This window comes from Eumetopias jubatus, unplaced genomic scaffold (genome assembly GCF_037043125.1).
Source record: "Eumetopias jubatus isolate StellerSeaLion01/CBP00866 unplaced genomic scaffold, mEumJub1_p1.0 scaffold_4, whole genome shotgun sequence".
In the NCBI taxonomy this organism is placed as follows: Eukaryota; Metazoa; Chordata; class Mammalia; order Carnivora; family Otariidae; genus Eumetopias; species Eumetopias jubatus.
In genome coordinates, this window is record NW_028274810.1 from 116,564,703 (window position 1) to 116,584,432 (window position 19,730).

Here is a 19,730-nt window from a genome sequence, read left to right on the forward strand (position 1 = left end):
GAGTCCAGAAACTCTAATCTCATCCCATGATGGATTTGCAGCACATGTTCATTTACTAAGCAAATCTAATTCTGTTGCTGACCAATGAGAAAAAGAAATAATTTAAACAGCTCAATTCAATTGCACCCACATTTGGCTCCAAGCACTTTTGCTGCCTCAGCTGGTCTGGGCTGGGGGATGTGGAGGTGTGGTGGGCGGCTCTCTGCTCCCAGGGTCGCTCTGGAGGATGGGCATCTTCCACACGTGCGTGCATCCAGAGTTGTGCCAAAGTCAGTCTTTCCTCTAGTGTGGCCACCTTGGGTACAAGAACATGGTTTCATCCGGTGCTCAGTGGACGAAACAACACGGTGCAGCACAAGGGGAAATTGGCTGTTCTGGACTTATAGGAGAAGGGGTGTGGGATCCAGTGGCACCTTCCTCAACATCTCCAAGTGGATCTGGACTCTGCAACCATCTCCTCTCAACCTGGTTTTAGCACTCTGCTGCTCGCTGAAATTCTACTCCTCCGTGGTTACAATTCTTCTTTTTCTCCTCTCCATGCCTCTGGCACCTTCCCTCCCCTGCACTCATTGTCTTCTGGAAAGTCAGGATTCCCATAGAGCAACTTTTTGTTATGACCATATTGTTAGTATCTAGGACAGTACCTGGACATGGTAGGTGCTTGATCCAGATATGGAAAGAATGAGTTCAGTGTAGCCTTCTTCTTGTGTGGATGGGGAAACAGATTCAGTCTCCCATGCTGTGCTCCTGAGGGGAAGGACTTTGCCTCTTTAGTCCTTTTCCCAGTGGCTGAGCACAGAACCTGGCTCATCGAAGTGGCTCAATAAATATTTGTGCAATGACAGGTAAGTAAATGTCAGGGCCTATGGAGGCAAATGGGATGCACAGAGAGCCAGGTCCCTTGCCTTGAGCAAAGCATGGGCTGGTGGAGGAACAGGTTTATCATCATCCAGAAGAGGGAGGGTGGGGGAAGGGCACTTGAGCCTGCAGATACAAGTCCTGGCAGGGCCCTGGGGATAGTGACAAGGTCTTCCTTTACTTATAAAATGATGTTCCTCCAGTGCAGTGGTTCTCACCTGGCTGCACATTTGAACCACCTAGAGAGCTTTTAAAACACCCCAATTCCTCCTCTGCACTCCCTGAGGTTCTGATAAAACTGGCCTAGGGTGGAGCCCTGGTATGCACCTTTATTAAAAGAAAAAAAAAAGTTCCCCTGGGAATTCTAATACGCAGTGTGGGTTGAGAACACGGAGGTCATCTTTAAACAAAAACAAGGCAGCAGAGAAGGGCAGCTAAGTGTGGAAAGTGTGCTCTGACAAGTTCTGGGAGGCTGCAGACTAAGGCGTGAGGCTCCTCCCAGCCAGGGCTCTGGGGGAAGGGGAGAAGGCCTCGGGAGTGAGGGAAAGGACTAGCACTGGTGGGCTTGGAACTGGGGAGGAGAGGGGCGGGCGGATGGGGTGAACAAGATGGACAAGATTCGGTGGGAGCAAGGACTTCAGCGGAGAGATGATGCAACAAGAAAGGGGCATGGAGTGAGAATCGCTGGGAGTTGCTCCTGGGGAAGCTAAGGACGCAGCCGCGAGAAGGCAGTTCAGTGGGGCTCCGGAGCTAAGATCTTGAGACTTGGAGGAAGTAGGGAGTCGCCCACAAGGGATGTCAGGGCGTGGCGTGACGGGACTCAATAAACTCTGAGACCGAGATGGGGCCCTTAGGTCACACAGTGACACACGGCACATGCACACGCACGAGCGCGCACATGCCCACGCGCGAGCACACGGACGCATCCGCAGGGCACACGCGCCCACTGCACACGCGGAGGCCTTGGCCTTCCGGGCGAGGGAGCCGACCGCCCAGCCAAACCGCAGCCGGAGCCCGGAGGCCCCTCCCCGCCGCGCCCCTACCAGGGCTTGCGCAACAGGCGGCGGCTCCGGCGGGCGCCCAGCGCGCTCTGCCCCGGCCCGGCAGGGCCCGACGCACTGGCGCGAGCGGGAACCGCGCCCGGGAGGAGGGAGCGGCAAGGGGTGTGTCCCCGCGGTGTGCGGTTCCGGAAGGCCGGGGCGGGGCGAGCGCGGGGCGGGGCCGCGGCGCCTATAAAGTCGCCAGCCGCCCGGGCATAAACAAACCTCCCCGGGCTCCTAGCTCAGGCTGCAGAACGCACGGCCGTCCTCGCTGCTCTCTTCCGCGCCCGCTGGCTGCCGCGCCTCCGGCCAAGCTCCGGCTCCTTTTGCCTTCCTCTCTATACCTTAGGTAAGCCCGACTCCCTCCTCGTGCCGGGCGGGGAGGGCTCGATCGCCCGGGGGTGCTGCTGCGGCTTTGTGACCCCCAGAGCTGCAAATGCGTGGCTACCCTGCGGCGCGGGCGCAAGGAGGGGCTTTGGGGGCGCGGCCGCCGCTGGAATGGGGGGGTTTCGGTGAACGAAGAGGAGGAAAAAAAGGTCCCCGCTCACCTTTCCCCAGCTGGGAAAGTGGGATCTTGGGTTTCGGGGAGGGGTGGAGAGCCGGCCAAGGAACACCTTCGTCGCGCTTCCCAACGCCACCCCGGAGACTCAGCTGGCGCCGCAGGCCTGAGAGCGCACTGGAAGTGGGAGCCGGAGGGGGGCCTGGGAGAGTGCGGTGTGTGCGTGTGTGTGTGTGTGTGCGCGCGCGCGCGCGCGCGTGTGTGTCGGGGTGGGGTGTATCCTCGGAGTGGGGTGTCTGGGTTAGGAGGGTTTGAGCGTGCGTGTGTAGAAAGGAGGTGGGTAGGGGAGAGCGGCGAGCTGAGGCTGGAGAAAGGGGCGTGGGTGTGTCTGGTTTCCAGACTGAGCCCTGAACCGATGTGCATCTGAGGGGCGGGGGCCGATTCCGCCTCGAAGCCAGGGTGGTGTGTGTGTGTGTGTGTGTGTGTGTGTGTGTGTGTGTGTGTGCGCGCGCGCGCGCGCGCGTGTGCTGCCGGGGGAGGGTCCGAGTGTGTCACAGTGCGTGCCAAATGCGCGGGAGCCACTGTCTGCCAGCGCCGCTGGGCAGGGTGCACCCCCTGAGGTGGCCCGGGGTTGGCGCTGTGGCGGCGCCCGAAGAGGTGGCCTGGTCCAGAGGGGTCGTGTGGGCAAGTGACGTCCCAGCGCTGGCCAGGACTGCGAGTGGCGTCATTTTCACCTCCGCCCACCTCCCCCGCTCGTCTCCCTGCCTCCGGGACCCGCCTCTCCTGCCCTCCTGGGGGAAGAACAGTGGAATTGCTCTGCTGTTCCTGGAGATCAGAGGTCTCTGATTCTCCCTGGGGCGGGGAGGGCAGGGCGTGTGGAGAGTGGTGGGCTGGGGGAAATGCGCTGTCACCCCCTCTGTCACTTTAGTGGCTGAAGCTGGGATTTAGTGGATCTTTTCCTTCACCGCCCACCCCCTCCCAGCCACTCTCTCCCTTCTGTCCCCTCTGCTGTCAGATGTCCCTGTGGGTCAGGGGCAGCACCCTTCTGTGGCTGGGAAGGGGGAGGTGCCTAGCAGCCAGTGGGGGAGAGAAATCCTGGTTGGGGAAGGTTCAGGCTCAGGCCTTCTTCACAGATGTCCTGGGCACGTCAGTTCCTTTGCTTCCTTTAAGTTACTGGGAAAAGGTTGAAGATTGAAAGGGAGTTCAGCCCCTGGCCACGCAGGAGAGCTTTATTCTCTTCATAATGTCCATCAGCCATACTTAATGTTCTCAGCCACCTCAAATGAACCAAGTGTTGAAATAACAAACTGTGCTCTTGCTATGAAAATGCAGTTTGAAGGCAAGCCCACCAGCCCCGCCTCCTGCACCGAAAAGTGGGAGTCTTTACTGACTTTCACAAATGTGAATTGAAATAAGCAAGGCACAGAGAGTGCAAACCCTAGCCCCCGCCTTCAAGGGACTCTCCCATTCAGGGGGAGAAATGCAGGTGAAGGGGTAAGTGCTGGTGTGGTACAGGAGTCGGGGTCCAGGGTAGGGGGAGGTAGAGGTCATCCGGAAGTGATTTTGTGGGACCTTGTCCCCCACAAGAGTGTGAGAAGGAAGGCTTTCCTTGCTGCGCCCCGTAACCTGGTACCTGGCCCAGGGCCTGGCACTTGAGAGGAGTTCAAATACATGCATTGGATGAATTGAATGGCTCCTTCCCTCTACCTCATTCCCCGGTAATCTCTTGGGTGGAGTCTGGAGCAGGCAGAGTTGACCTTCAGGATGGTGGTGTTTGATTGGGCTTTCCAGGGAGACCTTCCAGCTCCTGTTGGGGTCTTCCCTCCCCCTCTGGGGATCTCCTGGAGCAATAAGCAAATCCAGGGTTACTAACAGTTGGTCTGATAATTTGGGATGGAATTAAAAATTCACACATGTTCCTGATACAACGTCTTCCCATTTTACAGAGGGAAACTGAGGCCCAGAGACAGGGTGTGACTTGCCAAGGCTGAACCAGAGCTGGAACTTGGCCCTCCAGATCCCTCTGGTTGGGACTGAAGCTGGTGAAAGGGGTTCTTGGTCTTGATTGTTGCCCCTCTGCTGTGAGAGGGGCAAACAGACATTGGGTCTTCAGTGAGTTTTCTTGGTGAGGAAACTTTCCAGGCAGAATGTGGTGATTATTTATTTATTTAGTGTCAATCAGGTGTTCTTGAGAACTTAGCAGAATTAGTCCAGTGAGCAAGGGCTGCAGCCCTGCTGAGGGCGGTTGACTGGATTCTGGCTGCCCCCTCCAGGTTGGACCTTAGATCTGAACAGAGCTGGGGGCTCCCCACCAGGCTCACTGAAATGTCCTGGCCTGAGCTTGTCTTGGCATGGATGGGGAAGAAAGGTCGCATTGTGTTTTTTTGGTGGCCTGAAGCTGTACTTCTTCCTTGGGACCCAACTCCAGAGAATCCCATCCAAGGCGTGACTCAAAGTCCCTGTGCCTCCAAGAGGAAGCCAGGATGATGAGTCAGCATCTAAGACTCTGGGAGGAGGCCTGACTCAGGCTGGGAGGGGGCAGGGAGGGGCAGGACACTTTCCCTCCTAGTCAGCTGCTGCATCCCCTCTCCCCCTGTCATCCTGGCCAGAGCTCTGCCTGATCCTTATTGGCTCCATTGAATAGATGGGAAAAATGAGGCTGAGAGAATTGAAGAGACTTTCTCGTGGCCACATGGCTAAAGGTGGGAGAGCCAGTCTTTGAACCCAGAGAGGCAGACACCCAAACCTTTGTTCCTTCTCATGAGGGCATGTTGGGGTGACCAGAAAAAGCTAGAATGAAAAGTCCAGAGATGTGATCAGGAGCTCCGTGCCTCAGCTTCCTCTCTGGTAAAATGGGAATAACAGACACTGTCTCATGGGAACATGTAAATATTAACTGAATTAATCATGGAAAGAGCAGAGAACAGTGCCTGGCACATGGGAACACCATGTAGGTGTTTGCTGTCAATGATTCCCACAAATTCCATTTTTCAAGGCATTTCCTTGGTAGTCAGTGTCCAGGACTTTTGTCCTAAGCTTACCCATGCCAGTGAAAGTGCCTGCAGGGGCCGAACTTTGTGTTTTGCTTCTTGAAGTTATTCCAAAAGAACTAAGCTTACGCAGACTGCATAAAAATGTCATGAGAACCTTGTTAGAAATGCAGATTTACAGGCCCAGTAGGTCTGGGAGGGGCCAGGAATCTGCACCATTTCGGAGCTCCCTAGGCTGGATTAGGGGTAGGGAGTTGAGGACATCTGCTCCAGAATGATTGTGGGGAGGGAAAGGAGAGGAGAGGCCAGAGTATCCCATACTCCTGTGTTACCACACCCTGGTGCTCCATAAGCAGCTCTTACCTGGCTAAGGTGCCTTGTGGTGTCAGCTCGTCACCTCATTCAGTTGAGATAGGAGACATTCTTGCCATTTCTCAGGTCAGCAAACTGAGGCAGGGCAGGTGACTTGCTTGTCTAGAATCAAGTGAGTGGGGTCCTGTTCCAGGTGGGCCACCCTGGACCTTTTCCCTCCAGTGTCAACCTTCAGGGCTCCCCAGACCCTTCTGGACCTGTCTTTGAAGCATGAACTTGGTTTCCTGGATTCATTTCATGCGGCCCTTCCTACCTCCCTGATCCCAGTCTAGTCCCAGGCCTGCCTTTCTACTTGTTCTCTCTCCTTCCATTTGGAGACAAGAGATGGACGGAAGGCGGTGTGTGCTGCTGAGGCGGAGGTGAGTTCCCTAATACCCTTTTGGCCTCCTGCCACGCCAGCCCAGGCTTGTTGGAGGTGGATGTCCTGAGAGATGAGATGAGCTCCCCTCAGGGAAATTCTGCACAGGCTCTGTGTCTGTGCTTTTCCAGTCCAACGATGTTCCTCCAGCCGAGGTGGTAGGAGATGAGACTCGTTAGCGTCTGGGGACCTTGAATGGCCTGTTGAGGAGTTCATCTTTTATTTTATAGTTTTTCTTCTCTTAAATCCATGGAAACCTCAGTACAAGTGTGAATTTTACAAACATGTGCAGCTCTGCTCGAAGGGGTAGATGGCGACCAGAGCTCCATCTTGTTCCCCATCTCAATCCCAGCTCCACTCCCTTGGCTTTGAGAAGATTCTCTGCAGCTCTCTGGGCCCCACCCACATGTGGGTATGAGCTTCAGAGGTATGCAGTTCTGAGGACTCCCAGCTGGGAACCCTGGCCTCCTCTCTCTCCTTTCCAAGCACTGAACTGACCACTTCTCTCCGGAAAGCCCTCCCTGGCTTTCCCCTCCAGGCTGGCGTGCGGGGGTGGGTGCCTTCCTTGGATCATTCTGGGCTGAGTCTCCACTTACCTTTCCCTGTAGACCTGAGGACTTGGCGCTTAGTAGGCACTCGATTAATGTTGGTCAGAAGAAATCGTCCATTTACGAAGGAAATAACTTGGGCCATCTTGTGTAGGAGAGATTGGAAGGCCATCCAGATTGCGGAAACAGCGAGTCCATTTTGGGCAAGGATCTGTCAGTGTGTCAATCATCCCATCTCTGGGACAAAGGGTTTTGTAGGAAGAATCTATTTCCATGTCCTATGCTAACCATGGCTCTGTTTGTGGGCTTTCAACAAATTATTTTACAGACCATCCAGGACAGCGCTCATGCTTGTCCTGCAGATTTGCGGAAAGATCCTTGAAACCCATCAGTGTCCTCCTTTGGACTTCCCGTTATTCTGCCTGACCCCTCAGACAGTCTTCTCTCTGCCAAACAAATGGATCAGGCTGCCAAGACTCCACTGACAACGTTCAGGAAGATCCCCTGGTGGTGTTGCAGAGAGGACGCGGATGGTGATGGATTGGCAACCCTTGTCTCTTCCTGCTCTGTGTCCCGGACCCCCTGGCTAGTTCTGTGTTCTGGTTAACACAGGTGGTCCCATTTCAGCTCTGGCCTTGTATCCAGAGAATGAATGTAGCCAAGGTTTGCCTTCTTTTGGAAGATTTCCTTTTTCGTTCTTCTGGCATCAAGCAATTCCTTGAATGCTGCTGAGGTTCAGGCTCCATGCAAAGCAGGAAGGGGGCCTTCCAGGAATTTCTAGTCTGGTTGTCCCCTCTGCATGGTATTTGTACCATTTTATTGATTTTGAGAGCCCTGTTCTTGACTTCCATTCCCCTAAACTGGGGAACTTTCTTGAAGGACCAGTAGGATCTTCCATATTGTCTGATTACATAAGAAAAACATGGAGAGTTAAGACCACCAACCTCTTCACCCTCCCCAGAGCCTTGAGTTTCAAAAGGTCTAGAAGACAGCAAGAGAACCCATGAAGTGCCTTGTAGCTTGACATCACAATCGCCTTGGCAAAAGAGAAAACAAAGCATTTATCCACCGTAAGCCCGGGGTATCCAGGGCATACCCCAAGTCTGCTTTCCTTGAGGTTCATGCAGACATGGGGCTGTTCCGGAACCTTCGGGGATTGCAGTATCCGGGGAAGATGCTATGCCAAAACAGTGGCGGCACACATTGATTTCCACCCCTGTGCTCCCCCCTTTTCCATTCTGTTCTATAAAGAGCCCAGTGTGCTGGAAAGAACACCACTTTCATGTGGCTTTGAAACCGGGCGTGTTATGGAGGGGACAAAATCTGGGCCAGTTGCTGACAATCACAATCGATGCAAGCTTGTCAACAATGCCTCCTGGTCTGCCTCTTCCTCTGCTTTACTGAAGGCAACCAGGAGGCTGCCATGTGCCCGCCCCTGCTCGCCACACTTGTACCCATGTTGAAGGAGTGGGTCTCGGCCTTTTGGAAGTCATGTGGGCCTTTGCTTTTGAGCCTCAGGTTACCCATCTGTAAGCTGGGGTGATAATACCCACCTTCTGCCAGGGACCTCCGTGAGGAGCAAACAGAACAAGGCAGGGAAGACTTTTTCAAAGTACCGAAACTGCTGTATCAGGAAGGCACCTTGGGGTGCCTGGGTGGCTCAGTTAAGTGTCTGACTCTTGATCTCGGCTCCGGTCTTGATCTCAGGGTGATGAGTTCCAGGCCTACATTGGGTGCCTTACTGGGCGTGGAGCCTACTTAAAAAGGAAGGAAGGCGCTTTGTGCGAGAGCTAAAAACAAAGCTTTTCTGGGCATTATGAGGGAGAGTGGGAGAGTCTAGGATGCGGATTCTGTCCAGAGCCTGGGCCTAACTCCTGGCGGCCCTGTGGGACTGTGCCAGGTGGAGGAGAAGCACAGGACTCCCTCAGCTGACTCACACTGGAAAGGCTCCCGGTCACAGGTGGCTCATCCTTAGAACGCCCCACCTGGACGGCGGGTAGGCACACAGCATGTGTGTATATGTAGACCCAGCTGATGTCACGGTCAACTTTCTCCTTTAAGGTTGCTTGAACCTGGGCTCGCTTGATGCTTTGGTGACTTGGGGCACATTTCTTCACTGCTCCGTGCTCCAGTTTCCCTGTCTGTCACATGGTGATCACAGTGGTGCCTGCCTCTGGGGCCTGAGAAGCTCAGAGGAAGTAATGGAATTCGGAGTCCAGTGAACACCGAAGACGTCGTTCTGGTGCTCTTGTCCGTGACCACTTGTGCTGGGCTGGGCGGATCCAGGCAGGATGGAGATGGGCAGGACCCTTTTGTCTTTGGGTATATCATGTTCCCACCTGGGCTCCCCTCGGCCCCAAGTTTCTCATTGACCATGTGATGTCCGTAGCGCGCGTGCAGCCTATCTTGCAGGTGGGGAAGCCGAGGCCCCCAGGGAGGGGGTGAATGGCTCGGTCAAAGTCCTGTGGCAGCAGAGCGGCAGGCTTTCCATACCCTGACTCCTCGGCCAGGGCTGCTGCTCCATCAGGGCTTTTGAGAGTGACAGGCTCTGAGTGTCCCTTCCTGGTCCCCGTGACTGGTTAACAATTTTCCGGGGGCCCCATATTGCCTAACATACCTCTGCCCACTGCCCTCCCAGATCCTCGGGGTCATGGTCTTCCCTTCTCTGGGCAAATGCCAGTCTTGGCTTCCCGAGGAACCCAGGAGGTCCAACTAATTGCTGACTGTCTCCTGGGTCTACTGAACTGGAAAGGTATTTGCCCAGCTCCCCTCAGGCCTTCGTTACTCATTGACTGACGTTGCTAATGCAAGGAAGACCCCCATGACGGTGCATTGGGTCTGATTGCTGGAAAGCCACGTGGCACTTGCTCAACTTCTGTGACCTCCCCCTTCCTTGCTGGGCGGACTCTGGGACTCATGGCATATAAAACACAGGCTGTTGTCCTCACAGATGTCCCTAGGTCTCTGAGGCTACCAGGAAAGGAAAATGCACTGATTTCTTAAGCAGCTACCCCCTTATCCACAGTTTAAGCTCCCCACGATCAACTAAGGTCCACAAGCAGATGACCTTCCCTCTGACATGTCGTCAGAAGGTCGACAGTAGCCTACTGCCATGACACATGCCTGCGTCGTTTCGCTCGGTCCATCTGGTCACATGGGCATGTCACTTCCCGTCCTGCCAAGCAGGGTGAGCACAGCACAGTAGGATACTTTGAGAGAAGAGGGGACCACAGTCACATAGCTTTTGTTACAGTATATTGTTAGAATTGCTCTAGTTTATTATGAGTTATTGTTGTTCATCTCTCACTGTGCCTTTATCCCAGGTATGTGTATATAGGAAAAAATGGCTGTGTGTAGTGTTTGGTACTATCTCGGTTCCAGGCATCCGCTGGGCGTCTTGGGATGTATCCCTAGTGGCTAAGGCAGGGGGACTTGCCAGATTCTGTGCTCTAGTCTTTAAGCCACGCTGCTTGCTGGGAGCAGGAGTTGTACCCATTTCACAGATGAGCAAACTAAGGCTACGAGGCTAGAGAACTTGGTAGGGATTGCAGAGCTAATAAATGTTGATGCTCAGGTCTGACCCCCCAGTCTTCCCCCAGCTCCTGGTGACCATCCACGTTTCTGCCATGGGTTTCCTCAAAATTCCTTCGGGGGAGAGCTGGTGGGAGAGGAGGAGGTGGTGCTGTGAACTGGTCTGGTAGCTGGTGTGGTGACCCAGAGCCCGGTTTTCAGCCCTGATTGGGGTCTTAACTCTGACTGATTGCGTGTCTAGAGGAACTTCTGTCTGTGCTTCTTGGAGACATGGTGGGCAGATACGGCACACCCATCGTCATGCCAGGTGGGCCCAGAGGGCTGGAGGTTGGACACCTGGGCTCCCACCTACTGTGCCCTGTGTGTCCTTGCCCTGTCACTGTGTCCACTAAAAGGTCACCTTGGCCCTTTGTGATCTGATGTTCTGCATTGGGACTTTCCCGGAGGTGGCGGAGAGGGGCAGGGGTGGGCATTCAGCCTTCGGTCTCAAGCCCAGGGAGAGAACCTGCTGAACCAAGTGGGACCTCGGGTAGCCGGAGAGGAGTGACCCCCAGAGTGTGGGCCCTGTGTGGCAAGTGGTGCCTGGTCGGGGGGGGGCAGGGGCACTAACCAGAGCACGCCAAACCAGGTCACCCCCCACCCATGCCTCCCTCCTGGCTAAGGAAATTGCCTGCTTCCTTGAAATGGGCCATAGGGCCTTGTTGCTATGGATTTGAAACCTGTAGAAAAAAACTTTTTAAGGAAAAGTGTGGTGAAGCGGTAATTGTGAGCATCAGAGGCCTCTCCATCCTGGCCACTTCATCTGCGGCTGGCTCTGTGCCATTTCAGGCCTGTCCCTCCAGCCCTGGGGCTGCAGCCTCCTCCTTGGCAAAATGATGGTGGTGGTGGCAGTGGTTGGGGGGGGTGTGTGGGACCCTGTGAGTCCAGGAGAGCATGGCCTCGTGGGGAGACGGGCAGCCACGATGGCCTAGTGGGTGTGCAGGACTGCGAGCTCGGTAGGCCAAAGCTCTGTCTGTCCGTGATCGTGCCCCGGACTTGTCACATAGTAGGGCCTTGTCGGCAAAACTGTTACGAGAACTGTCACACTTCGCTTGGTGCTGGGCTCACGAGAACCTAGTACAGGAAGTAATCTCTGAATGAATCACTGTTTCAAAGCCTGCTATCCTGGGACTCAGAAGGTGTTTGAGGGTGGGCATGGAGGCATGGGGTGGTAGGGGCCCGTGATGGGGGCTGCTGGGAGCTGCCGGGCCCTTTCCCTGGCATCACCCAAAGCACGCCAGCTTTTTTTTTTTTTTTCCCCGTAAATCTGTTTTTCTATACTGAGCTTCCTTATTAGATTTCTTTTAGACAAACAGGTTCTAAAATAAAAGTATGCAAGGTTTTCTGATTCAAGCAAAGGAGAACAGGGCGAGGGCTGGCCCTGGGCTGGCCCAAGTCAGCAGAATTGGGTTGGAAGCAATCAGCTGTCTTCCTGCCCCTGGCAGGCTGAGCACCAGCGGTCTGGGGCAGTGGGGGTGCTCAAGGTGCAGGGAGCACCTCGGCAGCCCAGGTTTGGGCGGCCTTGGTTAGTGCAGGGCAGTGACCCACATGGAGGTGCCCTGAAAAGTTTGCAGTTACTAGCCACACGCCGCCCTGGATCCACAGCAACTCCACTCTCCCCGGGGACACATAGTACAGAAGCTTCCTCTGCTTTATCCAAATCTCCCTGCAGATCTCAGAGTCCCCAGAGCCCTTATGGATGTTTCTTGGTCTAGACCAGGGTGTCTCAGCCTGGGTGCTATTAACAGCTGAGGCCAGATAATTGTGCTGCAGGGGCCGTCCTGTGCGTGTAGGATGATGAGCAGTGTGCCTGACCCCCAGCCACGAGATACCAGCAGCGTCTCCCAGTCATGACCATCGAAAACATCTCCAGACATTGCTACATGTCCTCTGGGGGACGGAATCACCCATTTGTCTGGAGAATCACTGTGTTGGTTCTTAGTGGCCTCACCTGAGCCTCCCATGGCCCCCAAGGACTCCAAAAAAAGCAGTGATTCTCAAGTATTTGATATTTAAGAGAGACCGGCCAGTTTTCGACCTGCTGCCTCGTGTGGGCTGGGAAGCTGAGTTGTAGGACTGACAAGGAGGGGTGGGGCAAAGAGGCTTCCCCAGGAGCACGTTTAGGAACCCGTGAAGGCTGAGATCAGTCTCTTTGTTCTGAAGGCCAATGAGGGGGCTGGTGGAGGCTGAGATTCTGATGTGATCCCGGCATCGGGAAGCCACGAACCACACCGGGCTGAACTCCGGTGCGCACCTGAGTCTGTGTACATGTAGACTTGTTTAAAGTCCTTTCACTCTTGTGCTGTAGTGATGATTTGATAGTGAATTTAAACACAAACATTGCTATTAAGCTGCATCAAACCTGTTACGTATTCGGCAAGCGAGTTGTGGTCCAGCGGTGGGAACAAGACAGGCAGGCTCCCTGTCCTGGGGAGTCCACAGGTGGGGCTGCCCTGCCTGTAGGAGCCCCTGGAATGGGAAGCCCTTACACTCAGCATGAAGGGTGGCGTTGCCAGAGCCCTGGGCTTCTGGAAGGCTCCTTAGGCTGTGTAGGCGAGGTGTCCCACGGGCCAGGGTCTCGGGACCATGAACATGCTGAATTAGCAAGGCCGACAGACCTCTGCTTTTCATGCCTCCTGCCTCCGAGCTGGCAGCTACCCAGGAATGCTCACAAATAGAAAACCGACTTTGTTTTCAGAATGTTCTCGAGCGTAGACTCCAAAGGCTGCATAAAGGCATTCTTGTGGGGCTGGCTGTCGACTGGGGAGAATCATGCCGGGGCCCCAGACCAGAGCATCCCAGGGGATCTGCCCACAGAATGCCATGTGTTGGCACAGGGGCTGGGTTCAGGGTGGCCCCGGCTCTGTTGCTGGCAGGCCTCTCAGAGGTGCTTCGCAATGCGGATTCTCGGGGGTTCTAAGATCTGGGTCTTCAGAGGAGCCCCGGGCTGGACTTTCAACAGGCTTTCGCTCTCTGGCCCTTCTGTCTCTTGGAGTGTCGGGCAACTCGGGGCCAGGATCCCACCCTGGAGAGTAGCAGTGCGAGGGCTTTAGTCAGGCTGTGTTTCTCCAAATTTCCTGGTCCCGAAGGTCTGCATCTGTGACCTGCGGGTCCCCTGACTCCCCTCTGCCACGTACGCCTCCCACCTTCTCCCACCTTCTGCCACCTTCTGCCACCTCTGCCCGCAGCACTTAACCCACCTTCTGGGTTCTTCGCGCCTCCCTCTGGTGTTGGTGGGCACTTCATTCTTCCAGCTTGATTATCAGGTCCTAAGAATAAATGCTTACAACGCCTGCTTCCAGAGTTCCCAGAAGGAGGCTCAGTACATGGCACCGCCCGGAGCTTGCTCCCTGCGGAGCTGACTTGTGTCCAGAACTGCTCCTGCCAAGCTCTGCAGGGGTCACCTCCTGATCCTTTTGCACCTGCCCCTGTTAGAGCCAAGCAGGACCTTCTCTGGCCCGCTCTGCTCACCCAGCCCCGCTTCCCATCCTGTTCTCACCCCGCTTCCCCTGCCCGCCAGCCCTACTCTCCCATCCTGCCTGCCCGTCACTGCTCTGACCTTCCATCCCCTCACCCTCTGCCTCCCCGACCTTGCTCTCGCACACCCTCTTGCCCACCCCCTGCTGCCTTGAAAGCCCTCTTTCTTTCAAAATCCCTCTGAATGTCGAGTCCCGTAGACCCCTTGAGCTTGAGGTATTCCCTGGCCTGGCCCTGTCGTCGCCAGCACGTAGCAGAGAGCTCTGCACACCGGTGGGCGTGGTGGTGTCTGTGTGGTCCAGCCCCCTGTTAGGACTACTTCGTGGATGAAGCTCGTGCCCAGCCTGCATACGGGGAGCCTCCTGTGACTCTCCACCCCCTTTTGGTTGTCAGCCTGGGGGCTGCCTGACTTCAGGATCAGTGATGTGGGTCTCCTAAAATGCAACAAGATGTAGTCCTAGTTGTTAATTTTTGCTTTTGTTGCCCTCGCCTGTGGAGACACCCCAAAATACCGCTTAGACCAACATCAAAGAGCTAACTGCCTACATTTTCGATAGCAGCATCGGCGATGCTGCCGTCACGATCATTCCATAATGTATGAAAACATCCAGTCACTCTCCTGAAACGAATGTCATATTGCATGCCAGTCATAATTTAAATGCAAAAAATGCCGCGAGAAACGTCCTGGGTGTGGCCGTTGGGCCTGGGCCCTGCGTGCGAGGAGCTGGGTTTGAATCTTAATCCGTCCGTTTCATCAGAAAGGTAGTTGTGTCCCTGGGCCTTGGTTTCCTGTTCCAGGAAATCTCCCTTCTCGCCCCCCGATGCCGGAGTGGCATGGGGCGGGGGGCTGGGGGGGCCTGCGACTGCCATGTGCTGTGTGGGAGGTACGAGCCGCCGGGCAGAGCGGGGCTTATTCCCTGGCCTCGGATTTGCTTCCTTTGGGCAACATCTCTCAGCGAGAAGTGCTGACCCACAGCTTTGTTCCTTTGCAGGCAGGTGACAGCAGGGACATGTCTCGGGAGCTGCAGGATGTGGACCTCGCTGAGGTGAAGCCTTTGGTGGAGAAAGGAGAGGTGAGTGGAGACACTCCTGGCTACCTCCTCTCACGTGCGCGCTCGTACGTGGGCATCCGTGGGTGTATAATACAAACACACACGTGTGTGCATGCACGCACGCATGCATACACACTTGCACATGTCCGCTGCTTCCTAGTGACCAGGACTGCAGGAGGACAAGGGGTACCTTGTCCTTGTAGTCAAACGTTTCATGTCAAGGGGGCCTCCCTGTTGGAAACGGCAGCCTGTGTCCTCCAGCTGGGGCTGGCACGGTCCCTCCTGGGCTGGAAGAGCCTTTACGATTGCACAGTTGACGTTGCGTTCTAAACTATCTTCACCTCCTCCTTCTTACTGAGGATATAACCGCGTGTGATGATACATCTTTTTAAAAATAACAAGGCTCAGGCTCAGGCTCAAAAGTGGTTATGCTAAGGCCAACTAAAGGCTTTCAAAAAGAATAACGAACATGCACGAAGCCCGTCTCGCATGCCTGCCACTGGGCGGAATTGCATGGTTATCTCGGGCTAACCGACAGGATGAGACTGTGATTGGCTAGATGCTAGGTTCTATGATCCTTCCCATTTTACAGAAGGGAAAGGGGAGTCTCGGGAAGTTCATTTGTCCTCCATCACATAGTTAATAAAGTGTGAGGCAGGGAGCCAAATCCAGGCGAGCTGCCTTTGGTGAACGGCCTGTTCCTTTGGTTCTTTTATGACTGGGCATGTGGCTGCTGTGTCTTAGGTCCATTATTTTGTGGACTTTTCATTACGAATGTGTGAGGTCACCTCCTCTAGCCCCATTTTGCAGATGCAGACAGTGGTCTGTGATGAGAAGGGAATCACCCCAGTTCATTCAGATCAGTGGCACAAGGAGGATTAGAAGCCAGGCCCAGGGGAAGCTGCAGACTCCTTGTTACCGTCCTGCCTTGGGGGTCTGCAAATGTTTCCTATAACGAGCCAGACAGTAAATATCTCAGGCTCTGCACGGCAACCACTCAGCTCTACCGTTACAGCATGAAAGCGGCCGTGGACAGTATGTGAGCAAATGGGCTTATTGTGTCCCAGTAAAACTTTATTTACAAAAATAGGGAAGGGCCGTTGTTTGCTGATCCCTACTGTTCACTGCACATGCTCCAAATCCATTTCCTCTTCCATCTGGGGTCTGTGACAGAGTCTTAAAAAGCAAATAAAGAAACAAACCCTCGGTCATACAAATATATATCAGCATGGTCTCATTGCTCCCCTTTAAAAAGCCATATGAAAGGTATAGCAACTTTGCTTTACTCATGTGGTGAACTCTCTTGGAAACCTTTCCAAAGACTGTCCACAGAACACTTTCCCCTTCCAGCTTCACGGCCTCCCCCAGAGTTTGTTTGACCAGTGCCTCGTCTGTAGACATGTGGGTCTTTCCAGCCTCTTGCTATTCCCAGCAATGCTGCAGGGTGTTTGCATCATTTGGACCTTGGACGTACGTCATTCATATACGTGCAGGTGCAACTCTGGGATAAATTCTCAGGAGTGGCATCTCTGGGTCCAAGGCTAACTGCATTTTTAACACAGTATTTATACTTTTCAGGCACCCTGCTGGTATCTTTGGAAAACTTTATTTTCGAAGCCAGCATCTAAGAGGTTATCACTTGGAGGTGGCATGTCAAGGTTTCGGTGGAAGTAAACCTTCCAGTTCCTTAGACTGACTCAGCAGAGTGTTTTTAATTAGCCTTGCTTTGGAAAGTTCTTCCCGATGTCTCTTCTCAGTCCGGATAGCCCTTGCACTCTTGTCAGCACTTTGAAGGTTGGGGTTGTACAGAGTGGCTTTTCTGTTCCCTCCTCCTGCCAACAACACACACGTACACGGAGTGGGCATTGTCCACATTGGCTTCTCCCTGAATTCACCAGACTCCCTGATGTTCTTCACCCAGCCCAGGGTATGTGAAGCCATTTTAACCTCCAGCAGCGGGGCATCTGTTACAATCTGGTCTTGCAGCCCTGGCTGTCCCAAGGGGTCTCCCTGTGTACTTCCTTCCCCTGCTTTTCGCATTTTGCTCCGCTGAGCTGTCTTCTTTCCTGGTGCTTGGTGATGGGGTCTGGCTGGGGCTTCGTTTTCAGAGGGTTTTGGACTTCCCATCTCTAGGCCAGAAAGAAAACATGCCAGCAACCTCTCTTGGGAATGTCGCAGTCCCTCCTCAGAGCCGCATTCTCACTGCTCCCCAGGGGACCGGGACCCCTGATGATGGGGGCAGCCGTGGAAGAAATTTAAGGACAGTGACAGAGTCAAGTTTGGGTTTAAAAGTGCACACATGGGTGGACACAGGGAAACTAGTTAATAGACAGTTACACTCCTCTATCTCTCAAGCTTGTGGCCAGCTTAGACCATCAGATCCTTTTAATCACCAAGGCTGTCGTCAAAAAGGAATCTGGCTAATGTGTCTCCTTTTCTGCCGGACTGCTATTCTTTGAGATGAAAAGTCTTTCTTTGTAAGAAATTGGAGAGGCCTCACAGAGGAGGGGGAGGGTAGGTCTAGACTCAGCGCTTGGAGAGACCCGGGTGTTCCAACATTATTTTTCCCCCCAGGAAACGGACAGAACTGACCATCTCTCTTGTCTCTCCACAGACCATCAGTGGCCTCCTGCAAGAGTTTGATGTCCAGGCAAGTAGAGGGACTGGCTTACCTCCCCGCTTCCCTGCTCTGCCTTCTCTCTTTCCTTCTTCTTCCGTTGGTTGAAGATCCGTTGTTCGGACACTAGGGGCAAGGGGAGGGAAGGAAGTTGCGTCAGCTGGTTCTCCCCACTCAGCTCCTTCTCCCCGGAAAGAAGCTGATTTGAGTTCTTTCCAAGGAAGCAAGAGCCCGTCACTCCCTCTGAAGGCAGGCAGGGGAGGCCGAAGTGTGGGGCATATGTGGGAGGGAAATGGGGGAGAAGTTGGGTGGGCTTGGGACCTGGTGATGGGAGGAAGCCGAGCAAGGCTTGATGTTCTTGGCTTTGCTTGGGAAAGTGAAGCCAGCCTCCTCTGGGTTTCCTCGCTCCATCCCTGCTCAGGGTTGGCGCAGGCAAGGGGGGGTGTGTCTGGAGCTTTGTCTAAGAACAAGTTTTCAGGAGAGTAGGCTGGCTGGTCTTGGTAGAAGGGAGGGTCAGAACCTCAGGAACTGTAAGCCCTGGACTCATTATCTCAAAGCTGGCATGGGTCCCACGCTGGGGGGTTGGGGGGACCCTGATGTGATGTGTCCTGGGCAGTATTGGGTCAGTAGCACACCCTGTCTACTAACTCTCTTGTGAGTTTCTTTTCCTTTTTTTTTTTTTTCCCCTGGTGGTGAAATACACATAAAATTTACCCTCCTAACCAATTTTAAGTGCATGCTGCAATGGTGCTAAGTACATTTCTAATGTGTGCAACCATCACCACTATCCATCTCCAGAACGCTTGATCTTGCAAAACTGAAACTCTGCCCCCAGTAAACACAGATTCCCCACTGTCTCCTCCCCACAGCCCCTGGCCACCACCATTCTGCTTTCTGTCTCTGAATCTGACTACTCTGTGCATCTCATATAAGTGGTATCGTGCAGCGTTTTGTCTTGTTGTCATTAGCTTACTTCACTTAATGTAATGTCCTCAGGATTCATCTGTGCTGTAGCAGGTGTCAGAATTCCCTTTTCTTCTAAGGCTGAAAACTATTCCATGGGAGGTATGGACCACATTTTGTTCATTCGTTCATCTATCGGTGGGCACTTAGGCTGCTTCCACATTTTGGCGATCATACGTAATGCTGCTGGGAGCGTGTGCATACGGATATCTGTTCGGGAACCCTGCTTTCAATTCTTTTGGGTATACCCCCAGGAGGAGAATTGTTGGAGCATACGATTATTGTAGATTTTTAAAACCTTGGTTATAGATTTGGAGAAAACTTGGATGCATCGTTTATCTGTTTCCTGTGAAGATAATTGCTCGTGTTGGTGTCACTCTTGGTAGTTTGCAAAGCACTGTCAGATGCTGCGATCTCTAGGCACTGGGAGCTGGTGGAGCGGAGAACAGGACCTCGGGCCCCATCTGCCAGCCCAGGCTACCACCTGGCCTTGAAGGTTGCCCAGGCTGGGGTGGGCGGGGCGCTGCACCGTCAGGACATCAGCACAGTGGTGACCACAAAGGGAAGCTCCGGCGAGGGGCTGGGAGAGATAGGGTGAGGCCTACCACATCGTGCACCAGGCCGGGCTGGGCCCTCGCAGTTAATCCCAGAGCTGTCCTGTGAGGTGGGAGCATTTTTCTGATTGGGCATCCCTTTGTACCTTTCACAATTGCCTGCTTTGTGCCTGGCATTGTCTTAGGTGCTGGGGACACAGTGGGGAGCGTGACTGGCGTTAATCCTTGTTTTCAGGAACTTAAAATTCCAAACTGATAGCTCAGCACTATCGAGCACTGAACACATGGTAAGCATCACCCTTGAGTGCGCTGCATCTTTTGCTCAGGGCGTGCTCACAACAGTCCCCTCCTCCATGGTGCAGAGGGAGAGCCCAAAGCACAGAGAGCCTGAGTCACTTGCCTGAAGTCTCAGGACCGGAAAGGGGTAGGTTGCAGGGGGGAGCTCAGCCAGTGCGTTTCCAGAGTGCATGTTTGGAACCATGGCTTCTGCCTCACTAGAAGTGGGGGGAAAACAATCAAACATGCCAAAACCAGCTCCTGGAGGGGCTTTGAGGACCACAGCTCCCCCTGTCTTGGTGGGGCACTGTCTTAGGCTGAGCGGTCCTGGAAGGCTGTTGGAGGCGGTGACATTGAATGGAGACTTGAATGATAGATGGAGCCAGTCAGGTGACCAGGAGAAGCTTAGGGACCCATCCTCCCATGCCAAGGCAAGATCACATGCAGGGGCCCCTCTGGCTTGGATCCCGAGCCTTCTGAGGGTGAGCTGACATCTCTAAGAAGCAGATAGGCTCGATCTTACCAGTGAATCACAATATTGGAGCTGATTCTGAGT

The 19,730-nt window shown here is 54.1% G+C and overlaps 1 protein-coding gene across 3 annotated transcripts in view; it reads left to right on the top strand.

Annotated features, from left to right (window-relative positions):
- The first annotated feature begins 2,130 nt into the window (after positions 1 to 2,130).
- NDRG1 (N-myc downstream regulated 1) overlaps positions 2,131 to 19,730 on the top strand; it is a 60,416-nt gene continuing 42,816 nt past the window's right edge. For 2 of the 3 annotated variants that reach the window (XM_088022747.1, XM_028105533.2), the window contains exons 1-3: positions 2,131 to 2,247; positions 14,705 to 14,785; positions 17,379 to 17,414. In XM_088022747.1, the coding sequence (XP_087878873.1) occupies positions 14,723 to 14,785; positions 17,379 to 17,414 (99 nt within the window). In that variant the 5' untranslated portion in view covers positions 2,131 to 2,247; positions 14,705 to 14,722. The remainder of the gene's footprint in view (positions 2,248 to 14,704; positions 14,786 to 17,378; positions 17,415 to 19,730) is intronic. The other variant, XM_028105535.2, reaches the window with a different exon arrangement.